The sequence below is a fragment of the Euprymna scolopes genome, chromosome 34 (assembly GCF_053919585.1).
Source record: "Euprymna scolopes isolate OS-2025 chromosome 34, ASM5391958v1, whole genome shotgun sequence".
Lineage (NCBI taxonomy): Eukaryota > Metazoa > Mollusca > Cephalopoda > Sepiida > Sepiolidae > Euprymna > Euprymna scolopes.
In genome coordinates, this window is record NC_136515.1 from 3201102 (window position 1) to 3220695 (window position 19594).

General features: G+C 32.2%; 1 protein-coding gene across 1 annotated transcript in view; it reads left to right on the top strand.

Annotated features, from left to right (window-relative positions):
- LOC145259084 (uncharacterized) overlaps positions 1 to 11944 on the top strand; it is a 154666-nt gene extending 142722 nt beyond the window's left edge. The window contains exon 2 of the mRNA XM_080116724.1: positions 10703 to 11944. Coding sequence (XP_079972850.1) covers positions 10706 to 11881 — 1176 coding nt within the window. The 5' untranslated portion in view covers positions 10703 to 10705 and the 3' untranslated portion in view covers positions 11882 to 11944. The remainder of the gene's footprint in view (positions 1 to 10702) is intronic.
- Positions 11945 to 19594: the final 7650 nt, after the last annotated feature.

Consider the following 19594-nt stretch of genomic DNA (forward strand, 5'->3'; position numbering starts at 1 on the left):
TCTTTGAGTAAAACCAGAAATATAAGTTTTGGTATAAACGCTGCATCTAAATTATTTAACGTGAGTTTTTTTTTTTTTTTTTTTTTCGTATTATCTGCATTCTTCCGACTCAGTTCTCATCTTGAGTGTTATTTGAAAAAAGTTTCGGTCAATGTAACCTCTGACCTGCTTCAGTTGTATTTTGGAGTTTTTTCTGTCGAACTCTTGATTCTTATTATCAAACTCAGGAATCTATTTGTCGAACTCAGGAATCTATTTGTCGAACTCGGGAATCTGAACGAAATTTCGGACGAACCCCTTGATTTAATCCATTGACATATCATGCTCTTCTCTTGTCGGCCATTACATGGTAGATCTCATAATTCGCTATTGTGGTTTGAGTGTCGCCTGCAATGAGGATCGAACTCAGAAGAATGTTACTTTTACAACTGAATTTTACCAACTACTTTAACCAATATGCCATGGTTCCTGGCAAATAATTTTCAAGATGAGAACAGCAGTCCAAAGAATCCAAATAATACACCAATCCTCATCTAAAAAATTCAGAAATGTATTTGTTTTGTTTGTTTGTTTTTTTTTTTGTTTTTTTTTTGTATTTTTTTTAAATCTATCACTCCTGTGCCGCCATGATTGTTCCTTCTCATCAAATAGCCGATATATATCTTAATATATGTTAGCATTTATTCCGTTTAATCCTGTTAAAACTTATTGTCGTTCAATCGTAGGTGTGTCCCTTTTCTTTCTGAGATTCTTGTGGATGGTTCTGCTTACGATCAGAAATTGATTCTAAAAGTTTCTTATCAACTCAGTCCATATATTAAACCCATTGCTCCTTCTGCTTCTCATAAAATCGGTTCCTTCCATCGCTCTAAACACTTTCCCACAACTGAGGATATTCTCTATATCTACAAATCAATTATCAGACCATGCATGAAGAACTGTTGTCATATTTGATCATCTGTGGCTTATTTGAAGGTTCTTGATAATTTACAGAAACGTATCTGGAATTTGATTTGCGCCACACTTTCTTCTTCACTGCAACCTCTCTCTCACAGACGTGATGTTGCTAGTCTCGGTTTTTTCTGCAAATACTATTATGGCATATGTTTTTTCAGAATTGTTTTATCTATTCCTTGCTTTCTTTGTTCCAGCTCATTTTACTTATTCGTCTAGTTGTCTCCATCAATTCGTTGTTTTAATTCCTCGTTGTAATACAGCTTTTTATTCCAGTGGCTTCTTTCCGAAGACTTTAATGTTGTGGAACTCTCTTCTTATTCACCGTTTTCCTTGTATCTACTGCGCTCGGAATATTCTATTATTCTAGAATCCTATTCTTACCTGTATTACCGAACGCTTACCTACAGCTTTGGTCTTTTCAAGACTAAGGACAATAGGCATCTCCTGTCTTTATAATAATTAGCTTTCGTACTCGTTAGCTCCTTACATCAAGTAGCTTTGTGTCTTGTCTTGAGCGATTTCCATAAAAAATCAGAAAAAGAAATCAATTCGCCTGAGGAAAATATAAAATCACGAGCAAGACATCGAGTTAGCCACCTTCTTGCTTTTGTTTGTAACAATTTTAGTGTGTAATATTACAAGTGTGTTCTGTTTAGTGTGTCATATTAGAAGTGTGTTCTATTTAGTGTCTAATATTAGAAGTGTGTTCTATTTAGTGTGTAATATTACAAGTGTGTTCTATTTAGTGTGTAATATTAGAAGTGTGTCCTATTTAGTGTGTAACATTAGAAGTGTGTTCTATTTAGTGTGTAATATTAAAAGTGTGTTCCATTTAGTGTGTAATATTAAAAGTGTGTTCCATTTAGTGTATAATATTAGAAGTATGTTTCTGCCCGAAAACCTATCAAATCGATTTTCCCAAATCTCAGTATCCTTTATATAAAATTTCGAGTCTGTAGACTAAAAAATTGACAGAGTTATTGCGTAGGGAAATGTACACAGACACACACACACACACACACACACACGTTCACTTTTATAGATATATAGATTTTTGTTTTGTACCGTTGTTAATATTTGTTCATCGGCGACGCTCGACAAAATCCAGCGGTTGACGTCATATTCCGAGCAAAGCCGAACGGACGCTTAGATATGTCCTGTACAAGATCTGCACAAGTACGAAAATTCTTACAAGAAATTATCACAGTAGGAAGTGCATAACAGAAGATTTTATTTAGACATCAATATGAGTGCCAGCATTTGACACTAGTTTTTCAAGACACCTGGGAACCGCATCAAATGATTTCACGAGGATTTTTTCTTTCTTTGTTTTTTACTAATGAGTCAAAAAATTTTCTCATCATCAAAATTCTCACTCGTGGAATGTGAGGACTAAAGGAAAATGATAAAGGGGCAACGGAATAACACTTGCTCCACATCCCTATTAATTTCTTGTAAGAATTATATTTCAGTAATAAATTTCAAATATTAGGGAGTATTTTCCAATCAACGTCTAATCTAAATTCAATACTTAAGCTTAAGGGGTCTTAAGAAAAGAACTGAAATTTAGGGAATCTTGTTTTATAGCTGTCTACTGATAATTGATCAAATTTAATGCAAAACTGCAGTATTCAAATTTTCAAATAGGAGGTTTATGCCGATATTATCCTTTGTAAAATTATGAGGAGGATGTTATAGTTTGCTTGAATCATTATGTATAGTCTGAAACAATTTGTATTTGAAGGCTATCTCAATGCAGTTCGTAGGAAACATTGTGGACAAGAATTAGTATATAAAAGATTCTATATTAGAAGGAATTTTCAATAATTTTTAATTATATTACGTTTATTTACTAACATAATGTGTCGTATAAAATGGTAGGTGTTGATGTTTCTAATTTTCGAGAGGAGTATCTCTTCTTCAAGAGAGAAAATAAATAGAAACGTATACAACTACTTAGCGGGGCTTTTCTTTTGTATCTTTTTTTATTATTAATTTTTTCTTTCCGGAAGCAAGTGTTGCGGACTGGCTATCAAACCAATTTCCAGGATATGAATTGTGATGGCCATTAAGTATTCTTAAGAATAATTGTATTTTTTTTTTTTTTAATATATATAAATGATTAATTCTTGCGTGTTACGTTTAATGTGTGTACTTAGGAGTGTTAATGACTGTTCTATTAGAGTCGTGTAATATGCACCTTTGGATAAAGGAAATGGTCTAAGGGGGTCACTCTACTTCAATATTGACATGTAGACTTTGGCAAGGGAAGTAAGCGTGTGAACATCTCCGTTGGAAGCAAAGGGAAGAACCAGGGGAAAATGTAGAAAGAGACTGATGTTTGTCGCGTAATTTTGTTTATGTTAGCTAAATTCCTGTTTCTAAAATTCCATTTTACTAAGTTAACATTCCTGATAGATATTTTAGCGGATAAGACATTATCCAAGTGTCAACAACAATCATAATAGTAATTGTTGGCGTTGATCGAGAAGTGCTACTATCAGATTGTTAAGTATTCGTCCAGTAATACAGTGTGATTTAATCTTCCTGCGAAGCCCTTCATATCAAAATTTGTTAAAGGTTTTGAATATATCAAGGTCTACTGCTCTAGTTTCCCTTGCCTTATACAGTGATTGAGATATGCGTTTAGAGATGACAGTTAAAATATAAGCAGTAGAGCGAGCTTGCCTAAATCCATACTGTTGGTCATAAAGATGATTGACTTTTACGAGACGATGGACTCAATGACTCCGTTCAGTCTCGAAAGACAATGGATACCACTTGTAGGGACAGCTGCGCGTGTAATCGTGTCTCAAGGTTTGCGCACCAGCCACACCTCTCCTGATTCTTGCAAGGGTTGCGCAATCCCTAACCAAACCTCGCCTGGATCGGCACTGCAAGAAGTATAGGACGACTTGAAGTTTCAATTGGCCACCCATTTAGTACTGACCCAGTTCAACGTTGCTTAACTTCGGCGATCCAACGGGAATCGGTGTGTCGACGTGATTATACCGTATATCGATGGACTAGTGTTTGATTAATTAATGACTTATAAACTTCTACTAATCTATTTATTTTTTAACACCAAAACTAAAACGTTGAAGAACTACAAAGACGAGAATAGCTCTATTAAAACGAGTGATCTTTCATCCTCCAGAATTTATCTTTCTACATAGTCACCACAATTATCAATGCACTTTTGACAACTGCTTTTGATGCCTTAGTCGTAAAAGTCCGGAGTACGCTTTGATACTTGACTCGCATGTCCGTCGCCACTCTGAAATCGACGAACCCATCTCCTAACTGTGCTAACAACATCAGCATCTCTGCTTCTGACGCACGCCCATGACAGGGGTTGCTTTCTTAGAGTTTCGCACCGTCAATATTTTCGACAGAGAGATGAAACTTTTATATCATGAATGCATAACGATGCAATTTGCAATCCCCTCCGATCCATTCGGGTGGAATAAGAAATAGGCGGTGTTATTTTTGGTGACGCCCCTAGTACAAAAGTATGAATAGATACACTACCTAACTTTATAATTGTAAGGATATTTTAAAAATAAGTTTTAAAAAATCAAGTGAAATAAAAGTGATATTACAACGATCACTTGAATCGCGCATGCGCTGTTCGTTGTGTATAATTATTCGATGAGAATCCTTATTGTTACAATCAGACTCATTATACTTGGCCTTTTGGCCAAGATCAAATTGTAGTATCTGTTCCGGCAGATACTGCAAGCAAAGACCATATGTGGGGGCAACCCCACATATAAGACCTTGGTCAATGTAGGGGCAACCCTTCATACCAATTGTCACTATCCAGCTCCCCTACTCCCCGGGGAGTTGGTCCCCATTTCCCCTTCACTCCTCACATTAAAAATCGGCCTTGTGCCTAATTTGCTCGGTGGGGGAGCAAATAAATACCATCTGTTCCGGCAGATGCTGCAAGCTAGGACTAGCTATGACTAGCAAAGACCAGATGTGGGGGCAACCCCACATGCCTGACCATTAACCAGCTCCCATTTCCCACCTCTCGGGAGCTGGTCCCCTTTTCCCCTTCCCCCTCCCTTCACTCCTCACATTAAAAATCGGCCTTGTGCCTAATTTGCTCGGTGGGGGAGCAAATAAATACCATCTGTTCCGGCAGATACTGCAAGCTATGACTAGCTAGGACTAGCTATGACTAGCAAAGACCAGATGTGGGGGCAACCCCACATGCCTGACCATTAACCAGCTCCCATTTCCCACCTCTCGGGAGCTGGTCCCCTTTTTCCCTTCCCCCTCCCTTCACTCCTCACATTAAAAATCGGCCTTGTGCCTAATTTGCTCGGTGGGGGAGCAAATAAATACCATCTGTTCTTCAGATGCTGCACTTCTATTTCTTGTTCTCTTTCGGTGGAGGAGAAATCCTTCACGACTGAGACAGTTTTTATTTTTGTACCTTTTCTCCACGTTAAAAAACGACCCTGGTGTCTAACTCTGTCCCATGGGGAGGCATAGTAAATAGGTACAAACAGATTCTTTGTGACGTCATGAATATGAATTGCGGAACCGAAATTAAAAATCAATTGCTTCAGAACAAGTTTTCTATTTGAATAATATTCAGGTGTAATTAATTTTTATTAGTTTAGCATCGATCAATAAACATAAAAGAAAATAATCTTTTAAAAATGTAATTATCTTAGAATTATTTTACTCATCGAATACATACGTTGGGTTTACTGTGATACGATCGTGGCTCGGGGGAGTCACCCAGTGTGATGCTCTGTGTGATTTTTTTTTTTTTTTTTTTTTTTTACAAAGGCATCACCACATTATCAAGGCCCATAGGCCACTCAAGGATAAGGGTTAAAGAGTGTACAGTAGAAATTGGTCAATATAGTAATCATTAGTAATGAAAATTTGGTAAATTTGATAACTTATATGGAACGGCTCATCAAGAACTTATTTGGCACTAAACGTGACCCAAGGTCACGAGGATCACATGCGTTCCTACTAGCTGCTCATCAATTATTCCACATCCACCCTATATGCATAAATAAAGATTTGGAGACGGGTTTAACCGTTTTCCTCAAAAGGAGGAAGTTCCATAGGAGTATGAAATTCACGCGCGATTCCCAGTCACATGTTTATTCCCCGTTAAGGGAGATGACAACGTCAGGGGTTTAGGGGAGGGGGGTTGTTTTTTGTTTGTTTGTTTGTTTGTTTGTTTGTTTTGCAATTCTTGCAGAGAGGTGTCGACGTCCTCCTACATACAGCGCCTGGAATTCCCAAATTGGTCAGCCATTTTTTACTGACCAGGCTCAACGTTGCTTAACTTCGGTGATCTGACGAGAGCCGGTGTGTCAACGTCATTATGCCGTCTAAACATTTACTGGCTGAAAATAACATTTTCATTCTTATAAAATTGTAATATAACCCCCCCCCCCCGTAGCCTTGAGCCCCTGGGAGGCGTAGGCCATCCACAACTTTGTAGATGCTTTTGTTCTTTTTTCGGGATGAGGGTGCTGGCCCCACGCCCAACCTTCCCAGAAGGTACATAAAGTGCCTAGCCTTCCCAAATGGTCACCCATCTCGTACTGGCCAGGCTCACCGCTGCTTAACTTTGATGATCTGGCGAGAACCGGTGTGTCAATGTGATTGTGCCGTACTAATATAAAAAAAATGGTTTGTCATAAAATTTCGTTTTCTCAATTTTTCATTCATAAAACTCTATTTAGGTTTTAGTTAGCACTTGCTAACTGGTGACCCTTCGATTCACTTCATGTTTCGATGAGGATGATGGCAACGTTCTGTCTAATGAAACAATGGCGTCCTGCACCCAGTATGGCGCACTACAGCGTCTGCTGTTGCTAGAAAGACGAAGCTGGACATGTCTCTCCGAATACAGTCCTGTGCGTGTGATAAGGAAACCTAGCTTGGCTCAGTTTTCAGGATCACCCTCTCGCCGTCGTAGACAAAGTGTGACGGAAAGGCGACTACTGTTGGCACATTGGGGTCGTGCATCTGCCACTAGTTTCTCGCTCATAGACAGCGTTAAAAAAAGAACCACCAACCTAATAGGTCCTGAATTATCAACTAAACTCCAACCACTTTCCCATCGCCGAAACGTGGCATTCTTGTGCCTGTTTTACAATCATTTCAATGATTAATGCTCTGACGAACACGGAGCACTAGTACCCCCTCGACGTAAATACCCCCCAACTATCCCGACAAGCAGCAAAATCCCACCCTACACTGTAGAAATCCCTAGATGTTGTAAAGACTTCTACTGAAATAGTTTTTCTTTTTTTCTCTCGGACTGCTGCACTTTGAAATTCCCTTCCGGGCCACAGTTTCTCTGATTGTACTGACGTGCAGATATCCAAATGTAATTTTTTTTTTTTTACATGGAAGTCACCACTTATCAAGGCCCGAAAGCCACTCGGGGATAAGGGTTGTGAACAGACATTTTTCTGCCCTACTCCCTAAATAGTATCCCTGCGAATCTGATTCCAAAAAGTAGCTCCTTACGGCTAAGTGACCCTGTGCCTTGTTTGGGGGTGAAACGTCAATAAAAAAAAAGTCAATATGGCCGGAGCCATCGTATTTGAAGATCTGCAGAACTTTAGGCGGATTCAACTATACCAGGAACTTAGGCGTTGTTTCTGTTGGCAAAACCAGAAAAATTCATAGTGAACAATAATATTTATTGGAACACAGATGTGTAACAATAATGATAAAAGATATAATGGTTATATTGTTAATAATGTTAATAATGGTTAATAATGGTTAATAATGTTAATAATGGTTATTAATGTTAATAATGTAAATAATGTTAATAATGATATTAATGAAATAATGTTAATAATGTTAATAATGATATTAATGTAAATAATGATAATAACGATATTAATGATAATAATGTTAATAATGTTAATAATGTTAATAATGATATTAATGATAATAATATTAATAATGTTAATAATGATATTAATGTTATTAATGTTAATAATGATATTAATGTTAATAATGTTAATAATGTTAATAATGTTAATAATGATATTAATGTTAATAATGTTAATAATGTTAATAATGATATTAATGTTAATAATGTTAATAATGTTAATAATGTTATATAACGGTTATTAATGTTAATAATGATATTAATGTTAATAATGATATTAATGTTAATAATGATATTAATGTTAATAATGATATTAATGTTAATAATGTTAATAATGTTAATAATGATATTAATGTTAATAATGTTAATAATGATATTAATGTTAATAATGTTAATAATGTTATTAATGTTAATAATGTTAATAATGATATTAATGTTAATAATGTTAATAATGTTATTAATGTTAATAATGTTAATAATGTTATTAATGTTAATAATGTTAATAATGTTATTAATGTTAATAATGTTAATAATGTTATTAATGTTAATAATGTTAATAATGATATTAATGTTAATAATGTTAATAATGTTATTAATGTTATTAATGTTAATAATGTTAATAATGTTATTAATGTTAATAATGGTTATTAATGTTAACAATGTTATATAATGTTATATAATTGTTATTAATGGTTATATTGTTAATAATGTTATATAATGGTTATTAATGTTAATTATGTTATATAATGGTTATTAATGGTTATATTGTTAATAATGTTAATAATGATTATAAATGTTAACAATGTTATATAATGGTTAATAATGTTAATAATGTTATATCATGGTTATTAATGGTTATATTGTTAATAATGTTAATATAATGGTTAACAATGTTATATAATGTTATATAATGGTTATTAATGGTTATATTGTTAATAATGTTAATATAATGGTTATTAATGTTAATAATGGTTATTAATGTTAACAATGTTAATAATGTTAATATAATGGTTAAATATGTTCATATAATACTTGTTGAGGAATCTGACTGATGTTAAGTCTTAGTTTGGGTTTTTTTTAAGTTTTTTGTGAGTTTCTTTGTTTTTGTGTTTTTTGTGATTTTCTTTTGTTTTTGTGTTTTTTGTGAGTTTCTTTGTTTTTGTGTTTTTGTGAGTTTCTTTGTTTTTGTGTTTTTGTGTTTTTATGAGTTTCTTTATTTTTGTGTTTTTTGTGATTTTCTTTTGTTTTTGTGTTTTGTGAGTTTCTTTGTTTTTGTGTTTTTTGTGAGTTTCTTTGTTTTTGTGTTTTTGTGAGTTTCTTTGTTTTTTTTTTGTTTTTGTGGCTTTCTTTTGTTTTTTTTTTGTTTTTGTGAGTTTCTTTGTTTTTGTGTTTTTTGTGATTTACTTTTGTTTTTGTGTTTTTGTGAGTTTTTTGTTTTTATGTTTTTGTGAGTTTATTTGTTTTTGTGTTTTTTGTGAGTTTCTTTGTTTTTGTGTTTTTTTGTGATTTTCTTTTGTTTTTGTGTTTTTTGTGAGTTTCTTTTGTTTTTATGTTTTTTGTGAGTTTCTTTTGTTTTTTTGTGTTTTTTGTGAGTTTCTTTTGTTTTTGTGTTTTTTGTGAGTTTCTTTGTTTTTATGTTTTTGTGAGTTTCTTTTGTTTTATTGTTTTTTGTGAGTTTCTTTTGTTTTATTGTTTTTTTGTGAGTTTCTTTTGTTTTTGTGTTTTTGTGATTTTCTTTTGTTTTTGTGTTTTTTTGTGAGTTTCTTTTGTTTTTGTGTTTTTTGTGAGTTTCTTTTGCTTTTGTGTTTTTTGTGAGTTTCTTTTGTTTTTGTGTTTTTTGTGAGTTTCTTTTGTTTTTGTGTTTTTTGTGAGTTTCTTTGTTTTTATGTTTTTTGTGAGTTTCTTTTGCTTTTGTGTTTTTTGTGAGTTTCTTTTGTTTTTGTGTTTTTTGTGAGTTTCTTTGTTTTTATGTTTTTTGTGAGTTTCTTTTGTTTTAGTGTTTTTTGTGAGTTTCTTTGTTTTTATGTTTTTTGTTAGTTTCTTTTGTTTTAGTGTGTCCTTGAGAGGAGGTTGAAATTTAGACTTTTATCCTCGTATTTAGTCTTTTGGACTTCTGGTTTTGGTGTGTCGCCAAGTCGGTCTTTTTCTCAGTCTATCTTACTGAATTGACCAATTATCTGATTCTCCAATTCTTAGTTCTTTTATTGGGAACTTTCCCTTGTACCAAAGATTTTGATTCGCTCACCAATTCGTTTTGCATTTTTCTTTGTTTGATTAAGGAAAAATTTTCTTGTAATTCTACATAGTTTAATGCAAAATTTCCACAGGTAAATATATATGCATATATGTGTGTGTGTGTGTGTGTTTATGTGTGTGTGTGTTTATGTGTGTGTGTGTGTGTGTGTGCGCGCGCGTACGCGAGCGCCCCCGTGTGTGTGTTTGTGTGTGCGTGCGTGCGTGTGTGTGTGCGTGCGTGCGTGTGTTCCTTCACAGAAGCGCTGGTTGAGTTTGAATAAAATAAATATGCATTAGATACATTTGAAGCCAAAGCATATATATAAATTTCAAACAAAATAAATGTCTGCTTATTTTGTAATAATGCGTTGTTTTGGCTTCAAGCATATCTAATACGTATTTATTTTATATATATATATATATATATATATATATATATATAAAGAGAGAGAGAGATAGAGAGAGAGATAGAGAGAGAGAAAGAGAGAGAGAAAGAGAGAGAGAACGAACATAGTTGATGATTATATATATATGTTTTGCATTTGCTTTGTTTTATTTTACTTATTTATATTTATTTCAAATCTAATTTGTTTCATTTTTTTTCTTTTCTCTACTTTGCAGACAATGCAGAGCTGGATCGCCGCATCGATGCCCCCGTCACACAGGCGGCGGGAAAAAGACTCAAAACGGAAGGGTGCCCATGCTGCCAATCGCGAACACAAATCGCACGCTAACGACAGTCTTGACGCCGACCTGCTCTGCAAGATCCTCCAATCCAACATCGTCAAAGACGGAGGCAAGGACCCAAGTCGGCCTAACTCTCTCCTATCGCCCAGTTACAACACCCTGTCGAAATCTTGTGACGACATGAGCAAATGCGGCAGCCACGACGCTGGCGGCGGTCACGGTGAAGAACGCGACAAGATGCCACCGGAAACCATTATCAACGATAAGAAATACATTGGTCTTGTTCCGGCTGCCTACGTGAGCCGAAGCAAGTCACATAATGATATCATTATCCACAGGAGACTGGTGACGCCTAACCGATACAAGACCGCCTCTCCCAGCGCTCTGCCGTCGGCATATATGGAAGAGAAGTACGTGATCCGCATCAAGAAAGGTGCCCACCCACATCGGATGCATAAATCATCCTCTGATTTTCTCAAACCCACCAATGAGCTGTGTCGTTCGTTGAGCGCCCAGAATCTCCACGCTGAAGATAGAGGTTCGGGTCACGGTCACGGTTCCGGTTCCGGTCCCGGTTCCGGTTCCGGTTCCGGTTCCGGCTCCCATCATCGGCACGAGATCATCACTACGTTTGGTTGCGCGCCCAATTCGGCACCATCAAGTCGTGAAGTGTCGCCTGAGTCTATCGTCCAGACGGACTCGGCCAACGGGAACTACCACCATCACCAGGCGCACAGCCCTCCGTATCCGCATCACAACCAGTCGGAGATATCCTCGACAGCGCAGGAACAAAGCTCCCAGCACCACTCCAACAACAACAATAACAACCACCACCATCACCATCAACACCACAAACACAACAACCACCACCATCATCACAAGACTAGCCACACTACCGGAAACATCGCTAAATCAGCGGAGCACCAAGACAGGAATTTTCATCTTGACCTGCCAAAACCAGAAAGGAGACATAGCTTTGTTGGTGGACAGACTTCGTATCCAGTCAGCATCAAGTCGCCAATTCGGAGTACAGATACGCATTCATTCTTGTCAATGGACGGCTTGAAAAGGCTGTTGACCCATGGAAAGAAAGGCCACAAGGACACGAAATAAAAAGGGGCATATATAATCTGTGTTTTATATATATATATATATATATATATATATATATATATATATATATATATATGAAAGCTAAACATGAATATTACCAATTAGATTATATCTTGATAATAGATGCTCAATATCTTAGATAGAGCATTAATAGACGAAGACATTTACAAGATGAAAAATAAAAATTACACACACACACACACACATATATATATATATATATACATACGAACAAATGTAAAATATATATACACATATATATACATATATTTATATACGTATATATACATATATATACATATATATAAACATATACATATATATATACATATACATAAATATATATACATATACATACATATACATATAAGTATATAAGTAGAAAAAGTCCAGATATTATAGAATTAAATTTACAATATTTTATTCAAAACAGGGAACACGAAATAAAGGTGAAACGTTCCTAACTCTATTACTATATATAGAGACCTCTTCAGGCGATATTGCTTATACAAAAGTGAAGTCCATCGCCTGAAAAGGTCTCTAATTATTTATAACTGGCTGGCCAAAACATACTCATGAATGTGTAACGACATATAGATGTATACGTAAAATAAAAGTATACACACACACACACACACATACATATATATATATATATATATATATATAAGATTTACTAATATCAGTAATCTGTAGTCCATTTTAACGAAATAGACTGTAAATAATTCTCATAAACGCTGTCTATAACATATTTACAACTATTATAGGAAAAAACTTGTAAGTTATAGGATAACTATGTATTTTTACTTTACGTTACTGCATATTTAGAAATATTTTATAAACTTATTATAAACACTCATAAATTATAGGAAGACAATAAACAAGTGTTAATTAAGAAAAGTTTAATTTTTTATAAAAAAAATTAGAAAAATAAATAAACGATAAAACGAAAAATTATTATTAGTGGATAAAAAAAAAATACAGCCCACAGTCTCCAATGAATTGGAAAATTTTCTCTATTAAACGTCGATTTGAAGTTGTGATATTTTCGAATATATTTATCGTAATTTTTTTTTCAATGTATTAAGTAAACGTATTTGCATTTTATTTTCGTTTTTTTTAACATGAAAAAAGTAAAAAAAAAAAAAAAGATCTTTAAAATATTTATAAATAAATCAACAAATGGGAAAATCTGAGGCTTATGGGAAAATTCCAAATCAATGGAAATTTTACGGAAATGCTTGGAAAATAGCAATCCTTGGGAAATAGCAATCCATGGAAAATCGCAATCCATGGAAAATGCCAGTCCATGGAAATCTACGGAAAATCGAAATTCACGAAAAAATAACCAAATCGCTAAAAATTCATGGAAAATCATGGAAAATCATGGAAAAGTCATGGAAAAGTCATGGAAAAGTCATGGAAAATCTAAATTCGTGAAAAATATAAATCCATGGAAAATCCAAATCTATTTAAAAATCCGAATCCAAAAATTCCATGTACAATAAAAAAAAACAACAACGGAAAATGCTAATTCATGGAAAATCTTAATCCATGGAATTTTAAATTTTTGAAAATCCACGGAAAATCCAAATTCATAGGAAAATCTAAATTTATCGGAAAATCCAAATTCATGAAAAAAATCCAAATTCATGAAAAAATCCAAATTCATCAAAAAAATCCAAATTTATGAAAAAAATCCAAATTCATGAAAAAAATCCTAATTTATGAAAAAAATCCAAATTTATGAAAAAAATCCAAATTCATTAAAAAAATCCAAATTCATGAAAAAATCCAAATTCATGAAAAAAATCCAAGTGCATATAAATGCATTTTGTTGCATTTCATGTTGAGCACAGAAACGACGTTGCTGGTTATCGCCAGCAAGGACAACATTTTTTGGTACAATTCTCGCATTGCCCGGGAACGTGTACAAAAAAATTAAAGATTGTACATTTTTCTTTAAAAAATACCTTTTCGATTTCAATAAATATTCGATTAATTGAACATTTCATATCACACGGAATACTGTTCATAAAGAATTGAACACAAGTTGACCAAAGTCAAAGTTTATTGATTTGTCAAATATTGTTTCCTAAACGTTTTCAAAATGGCCACTATTAATTGATATTTACTGTGTTTTTTTTTCTTCTTCGAAATAGTTCAGATTTGTTCTCTCGATCGTCGATGCATAGTTACTTCCCTTTGTTTTGAACAAAAAAAAAATGGCAATACTTATTGAAAAAATTGATTTAAAAAAAAACAAATAAAACAGATTGTAAGAAAAATAATTCCCTGGAAATGCTCTGAGGTAATCAGTCATGAACTGGTTTCATAGTTACTTCCTTTTGTTTTGAACAAAAGATTACAATATTTTATGAAAAAATTAGTTTCAAATCACCATACCCGCTCCACCAAGAACCCAGGCAATCTTATCAAGAAGCAAATACAAGAATAAACGGTTGTGGTGATCTAGACGACTAGACTGATAGTCTGTCTTTGAGTTTTACTATATCTTTACTTTAAATGTGTTAAAAAAAAAAAACAGGGCTTGATCCAGGAGGACTTCAATGGGGTAAGGTCACACCCACTTCGAGAATTATCCTACAATTTTTACATCAAGCATTTTCAACCAATGAAAAGTAAAAAAAAAAATCACAATGAGGGTTTAATAGATATTAACAAACCAACAAACAGAAATATCCAGCATTGCCCGGAAGCATATATAACAAAATTAAAGGGTGTACATTTTTCTTTGAACCAAAAAATACATTTTTTTTTATTCCATTAAATATTCGATTAATAGTATAGTCGAAAAAAATAATCCATTGTGTAATTATCGAAGTCACGTAGATGCGAGAACTACACACACATGTGAAGTTGTCTTCAAATTTTATTGATGCTACATAGAAGATCAAATTCTATTGAATTTGGTATTTTGAAGAAAAAAAAATGGGTCTCCTGGAAACGGTGAGAAAAACTTTTATAGTGACCATCCCTAACCCTAACCCTAATCCCTCTACAAGTAAAAAAAAAAAAAAGTCATAATAAGTACATTCCGACGTGCCAGATATCTGGAGGTATTTAGTCCTCTCACACTACAAGAACTGTGCCACCGGGGTCCGAAAGCGGGATTGAGATGTCAGCGCCCCTTCGAGGAGGGGCACTCTGACCTGCAAAAAGTGCCTGGGCATCCCCGTCGGTATTCCCCGGTAAGGGCGCCTCATGCGATTAGCAATAAACTAACCCATTCTCAAAGAAAGGGGCAAAGCCTGGGAGGGTGGATCTCCTAGAACTGCACGGGAACAATATTACACCGCAATCAACAGGGACAGTTCATTACAGCAATGGCCAAATTTCTGCTGATTTTGGGGACGAGGATAAAAATCGCGTATGGATCCATCCCTGATTAAACCAATAATCCTTTCTAAATCCACTTTTGATAAAAATTATAATACTTTCTCGAAAAATTCTTTCTCTAATTAAACTAGGACCCATCTCATATTAAATTAATTCTTCCTCCTGGATCTATCCTTGATTACGCCAATAATCCTTTTTTTTTTAATCCACTTCTAATTAAATTAATAATCCTTCCTTGTTCCATTCTTGATTAAACTCATAATCCTTTCTGGATCAACTCGGGATCAACTTCTGGATCAAACTAATAATCCTTTCTTTTTTATTCCTACCGTTCAATTTTCCAACAACAATAATCACACGCACACTTATGTAAATAAATTATAACTTTAGATATTTTTTTTTCAAAATGGTCGTAGAAATATCAATGCCTGTGTGGATTAGTTATCTTTTAAACCAACGCATTTCAGTTGAAAACATCATTATGTATTTACATTTCATGACGAAATTAGTTTAAATTCCACGGAAAATTATCCAGTAGAAAATCTGCTAGATGTATTTTTAATTAAAAAAAAAAATAATAAAAAAATCGTCCACAATTATGTTTTCACATTTTGTGTTTAAAAATGGCGGACCATTAATTTAAGTCAAGGGCTGTTTCCGTGGTTTGTCATACTGAATTGGTCGCACAATTGTTCTACGTCAAAGCATACGATAAAACCCGATAATTCGATAAGTTTTCTTTTTCTGCAGGATCATTTTTCGTAATTTTTGGAATCTATACTAACTTCGACATAACAAGTAAGTGCGTAATAATGTTTCCACTTGAAATGCATCATTTTTTTTTAATTCAACACTGTACACAAGCACCAAACGCATTATTACGTACTTACCTGTGATGACGAAAATTAGTATAAATTCGAAAAAATACGAAAAATGATCGAGTAGAAAATTTATTACACGTAAAAAATAGAATATATCGATTTGTCGAGTTTTATTGCATGTTTTAATGTGGAAGCGTTGTGCAACCAATTAAGTATGACAAACTGACTTGTCTCCCTTGATTTTAATTAAGGATCTGCCATTTTTAAACACAAAATGCCAAAACGTAATTGTGAATGATTTTGCATCTGTGTGTGTATGTTTGTGTGAAAAATAGCACATCTTCTACTGGATCATTTTTCATAATTTTTGGAATCCATACTAACTTCGACATGACACGTAAATATGTGATAAGGTTTTTACCTTAAATGCGTTCGGTCATCAGTCTACACAAGCATCCCAATAATTCTATTCGATATATTACGTTCTTTCCTTTGCAAGATAAAAAAAAACACGTGGTTTCATTTCACTGCGTAAGTCCACGATTATTTCTATATTTTCAAACATTGTATCATTTTTGTTTTGTTGTTTAATTGTTTGAATAAATCTAATTTTATTTGTACATTTATGTAAGAATCCAAGTGATGGAATTAACTTGAATTCTGTTTTTAAAATAAAAGTAAAAAAAAAAAAAAAAATTGTAATATCTATATGAAATGTATAATCTGGCACTATACAAAAAGGGCACTACTGCATTACACGCATTGCACCATTGTTAGGGGCGATAACTCAAATGCCTTCTTTGTAAAAAAAAAAAACGGCAAATAAATAACAAACAAGTTTTTTTTTTTTTTTTTCGAACACAAAAATATTTAAAATCCAAAACGTTTATTGTATAAAAACGTGTCAATATATACGTTAGGGTTTGTGTCCCTTGAATAGAAGCGCTGGTTGAGTTTGAATAAATAAAATACGTATTAGATACGTTTGTAAGCCAAAACCACGCATTATTACAAATTAAACAGATATTTACTTGGTTTGAAATTTATATTGAAAATATATATTTCAATATAAATTTTAAACAAAATAGATATCTGCTTATTTTGTAATAATGCATTGTTTTGGTTTCAAACGTTTCTAATACGTATTTTATTTTATTTGTATCAATATATAACTGTAAAAACATTGATTGAAAAGTCTGCGTAAGAAAATATAATTTTAATAAAACATTTTTGTATTAAAGTAACATTGGATGTTTTTTTCCCCGAAACATTTTTTGAATTAAATTAAAATTGTTTTGTTTTTGTTTTTTTTCAAACAATTGAAACATTTTTCGAATCACAATAACATTGGATCTTTTTTCCGAAACATCTTTTTTTTAATTAAAGTAAAATTATCACAAAATATAGTTTTAATTTTTTTTGTGACGAGAAGCCCCACCTGGCGACAGTTTAGTGAAATGAAGCAAAATGGCGTCGTCCGTGTAATGTAGAAGTGCCAAAAACAGAACAATATTCTGTTCTTTAATATATTAGGGGCGCATGAATATTAAGTTTAAGATCACGTTTACAAGCGCCAAATTTACTTTTGAATTTTTAAGTTTCACGACAGTAATAATAATAATGATAATAATAATATCAGACATTTGTATCTAATAATTGAATGCATTCAAAATGGTTGAAATTTAATATATAAAGTAAAGTTAGTCCCTTTCTTGTTTCTTTGTCATTGATATCTTTCTTCCTACAAAATTATATTTTTATTATATTCTGGTTCGTCAGTTCTTTTGGTCGGTCGTTGTGGCATGTTGTTAAGAAAAATATAATGTTTCGGTCCAGTTCTTTCACAAAATACTTTATTCGGATTGGAATTATGTTCAAATCTAATATGTAAAGTCTCTCAACATTTGCCATGAGTAACTTGTTTCCTACAAAATCAATATTTCATTCTGGTTCGCCAGTTCTTTTGGTCAATCGTTGTAACATGTTAAGTAGAATAAAATATAATTCGATTTAATTCCTTCCAAAATATACTTTGGTCGGATCGGGATTATTTTTATATGTAAAATAAATTTAGTGTTTTTATCGACAACTTTAAAAAAAGGGGGGTATAACTTAGTATTTGTTGGTATATAATTATTTTTGTTTTAAGCCAAAAATTACAATAGAGAGGAATAGTTTTAAACAAAAAAAAATTGCAACAAAATCACTCTCGGGCAACGTCGGGTATGGGGCATTCTGAAGTATTTAAACTGCTGAATAGAAAGTAATTTTATTTCGTCAAATTGTTGAAATCAATTTACTGCACTTGTACGAAGGTACAATTTTTTTTTTTTTTTTTGCTTTTAAGTTGGGACATTTGGAGAGTGCATAGTACGAGGATAAAAGCGTACAGTTTTGTTTATAAATTTTTTATATTCATTTTCATTAAATAAATATGTAACAAAAGCTTTCTCAACGAAAAAAACACTCGCATTCGAATTTCTCAGAGTTTTGCCTTTGTTACAAAAAGCATTTTAATATCTAATTTGTGTTAAAAAATGTATTTTGTTATTATTTTAATTTTAGCACATTTATTTTTAAAAACAAAGAAATTAATTGAATGTGTGTTTAAAAATATATTTTGTGATTATAATTTTAGTAAATCTATTTTTAAAAACAAAGAATTAATTGAATTTGTGTTTAAAAAATGTATTTGTGTTATTATAATTTTAGTAAATTTATTTCTAAAAACAAAAAAATAATTGAATTTGTGCTTAAAAATGTATTTGTTTTATTATAATTTTAGTAAATTTATTTCTAAAAACAAAAAATTAATTGAATTTGTGTTAAAAAAAATGCATTTTGTTTTATTATAATTTTAGCACATTTATTTTTAAAAACAAAGAAATTAATTGAATGTGTGTTTAAAAATGTATTTTGTGATTATAATTTTAGTAAATCTATTTTTAAAAACAAAGAATTAATTGAATTTGTGTTTAAAAAATGTATTTGTGTTATTATAATTTTAGTAAATTTATTTTTAAAAACAAAAAAATAATTGAATTTGTGCTTAAAAATGTATTTGTTTTATTATAATTTTAGTAAATTTATTTCTAAAAACAAAAAATTAATTGAATTTGTGTTTAAAAATGTATTTGCGTTATTATAATTTTAGTAAATTTATTTTTAAAAACAAAGAAATTAATTGAATTTGTGTTTAAAAATGTATTTGTGTTATTATAATTTTAGTAAATCTATTTTCAAAAACAAAAAAATTTAATCTATGATTTGTGTTTAAAAACTATATTTTGTGTTATTATAATTTATTAAATCTATTTTTAATGACAAAAAATAATTCAATTTGTGTTTAAAAACTGTATTTTGTATTATTATAAATTTATCAAATTAATTTTTACAAGCAAACAATTTTAATCTCTAATTTGTGTTTAAAAACTGTACTTTGTGCTATTATAATTTTCTTAAATCTATTTTTACAGACAAGAAAAATTAATCTTTAATTTGTGCTTAAAAAAGGTGGATTTTGTGTTGTTAT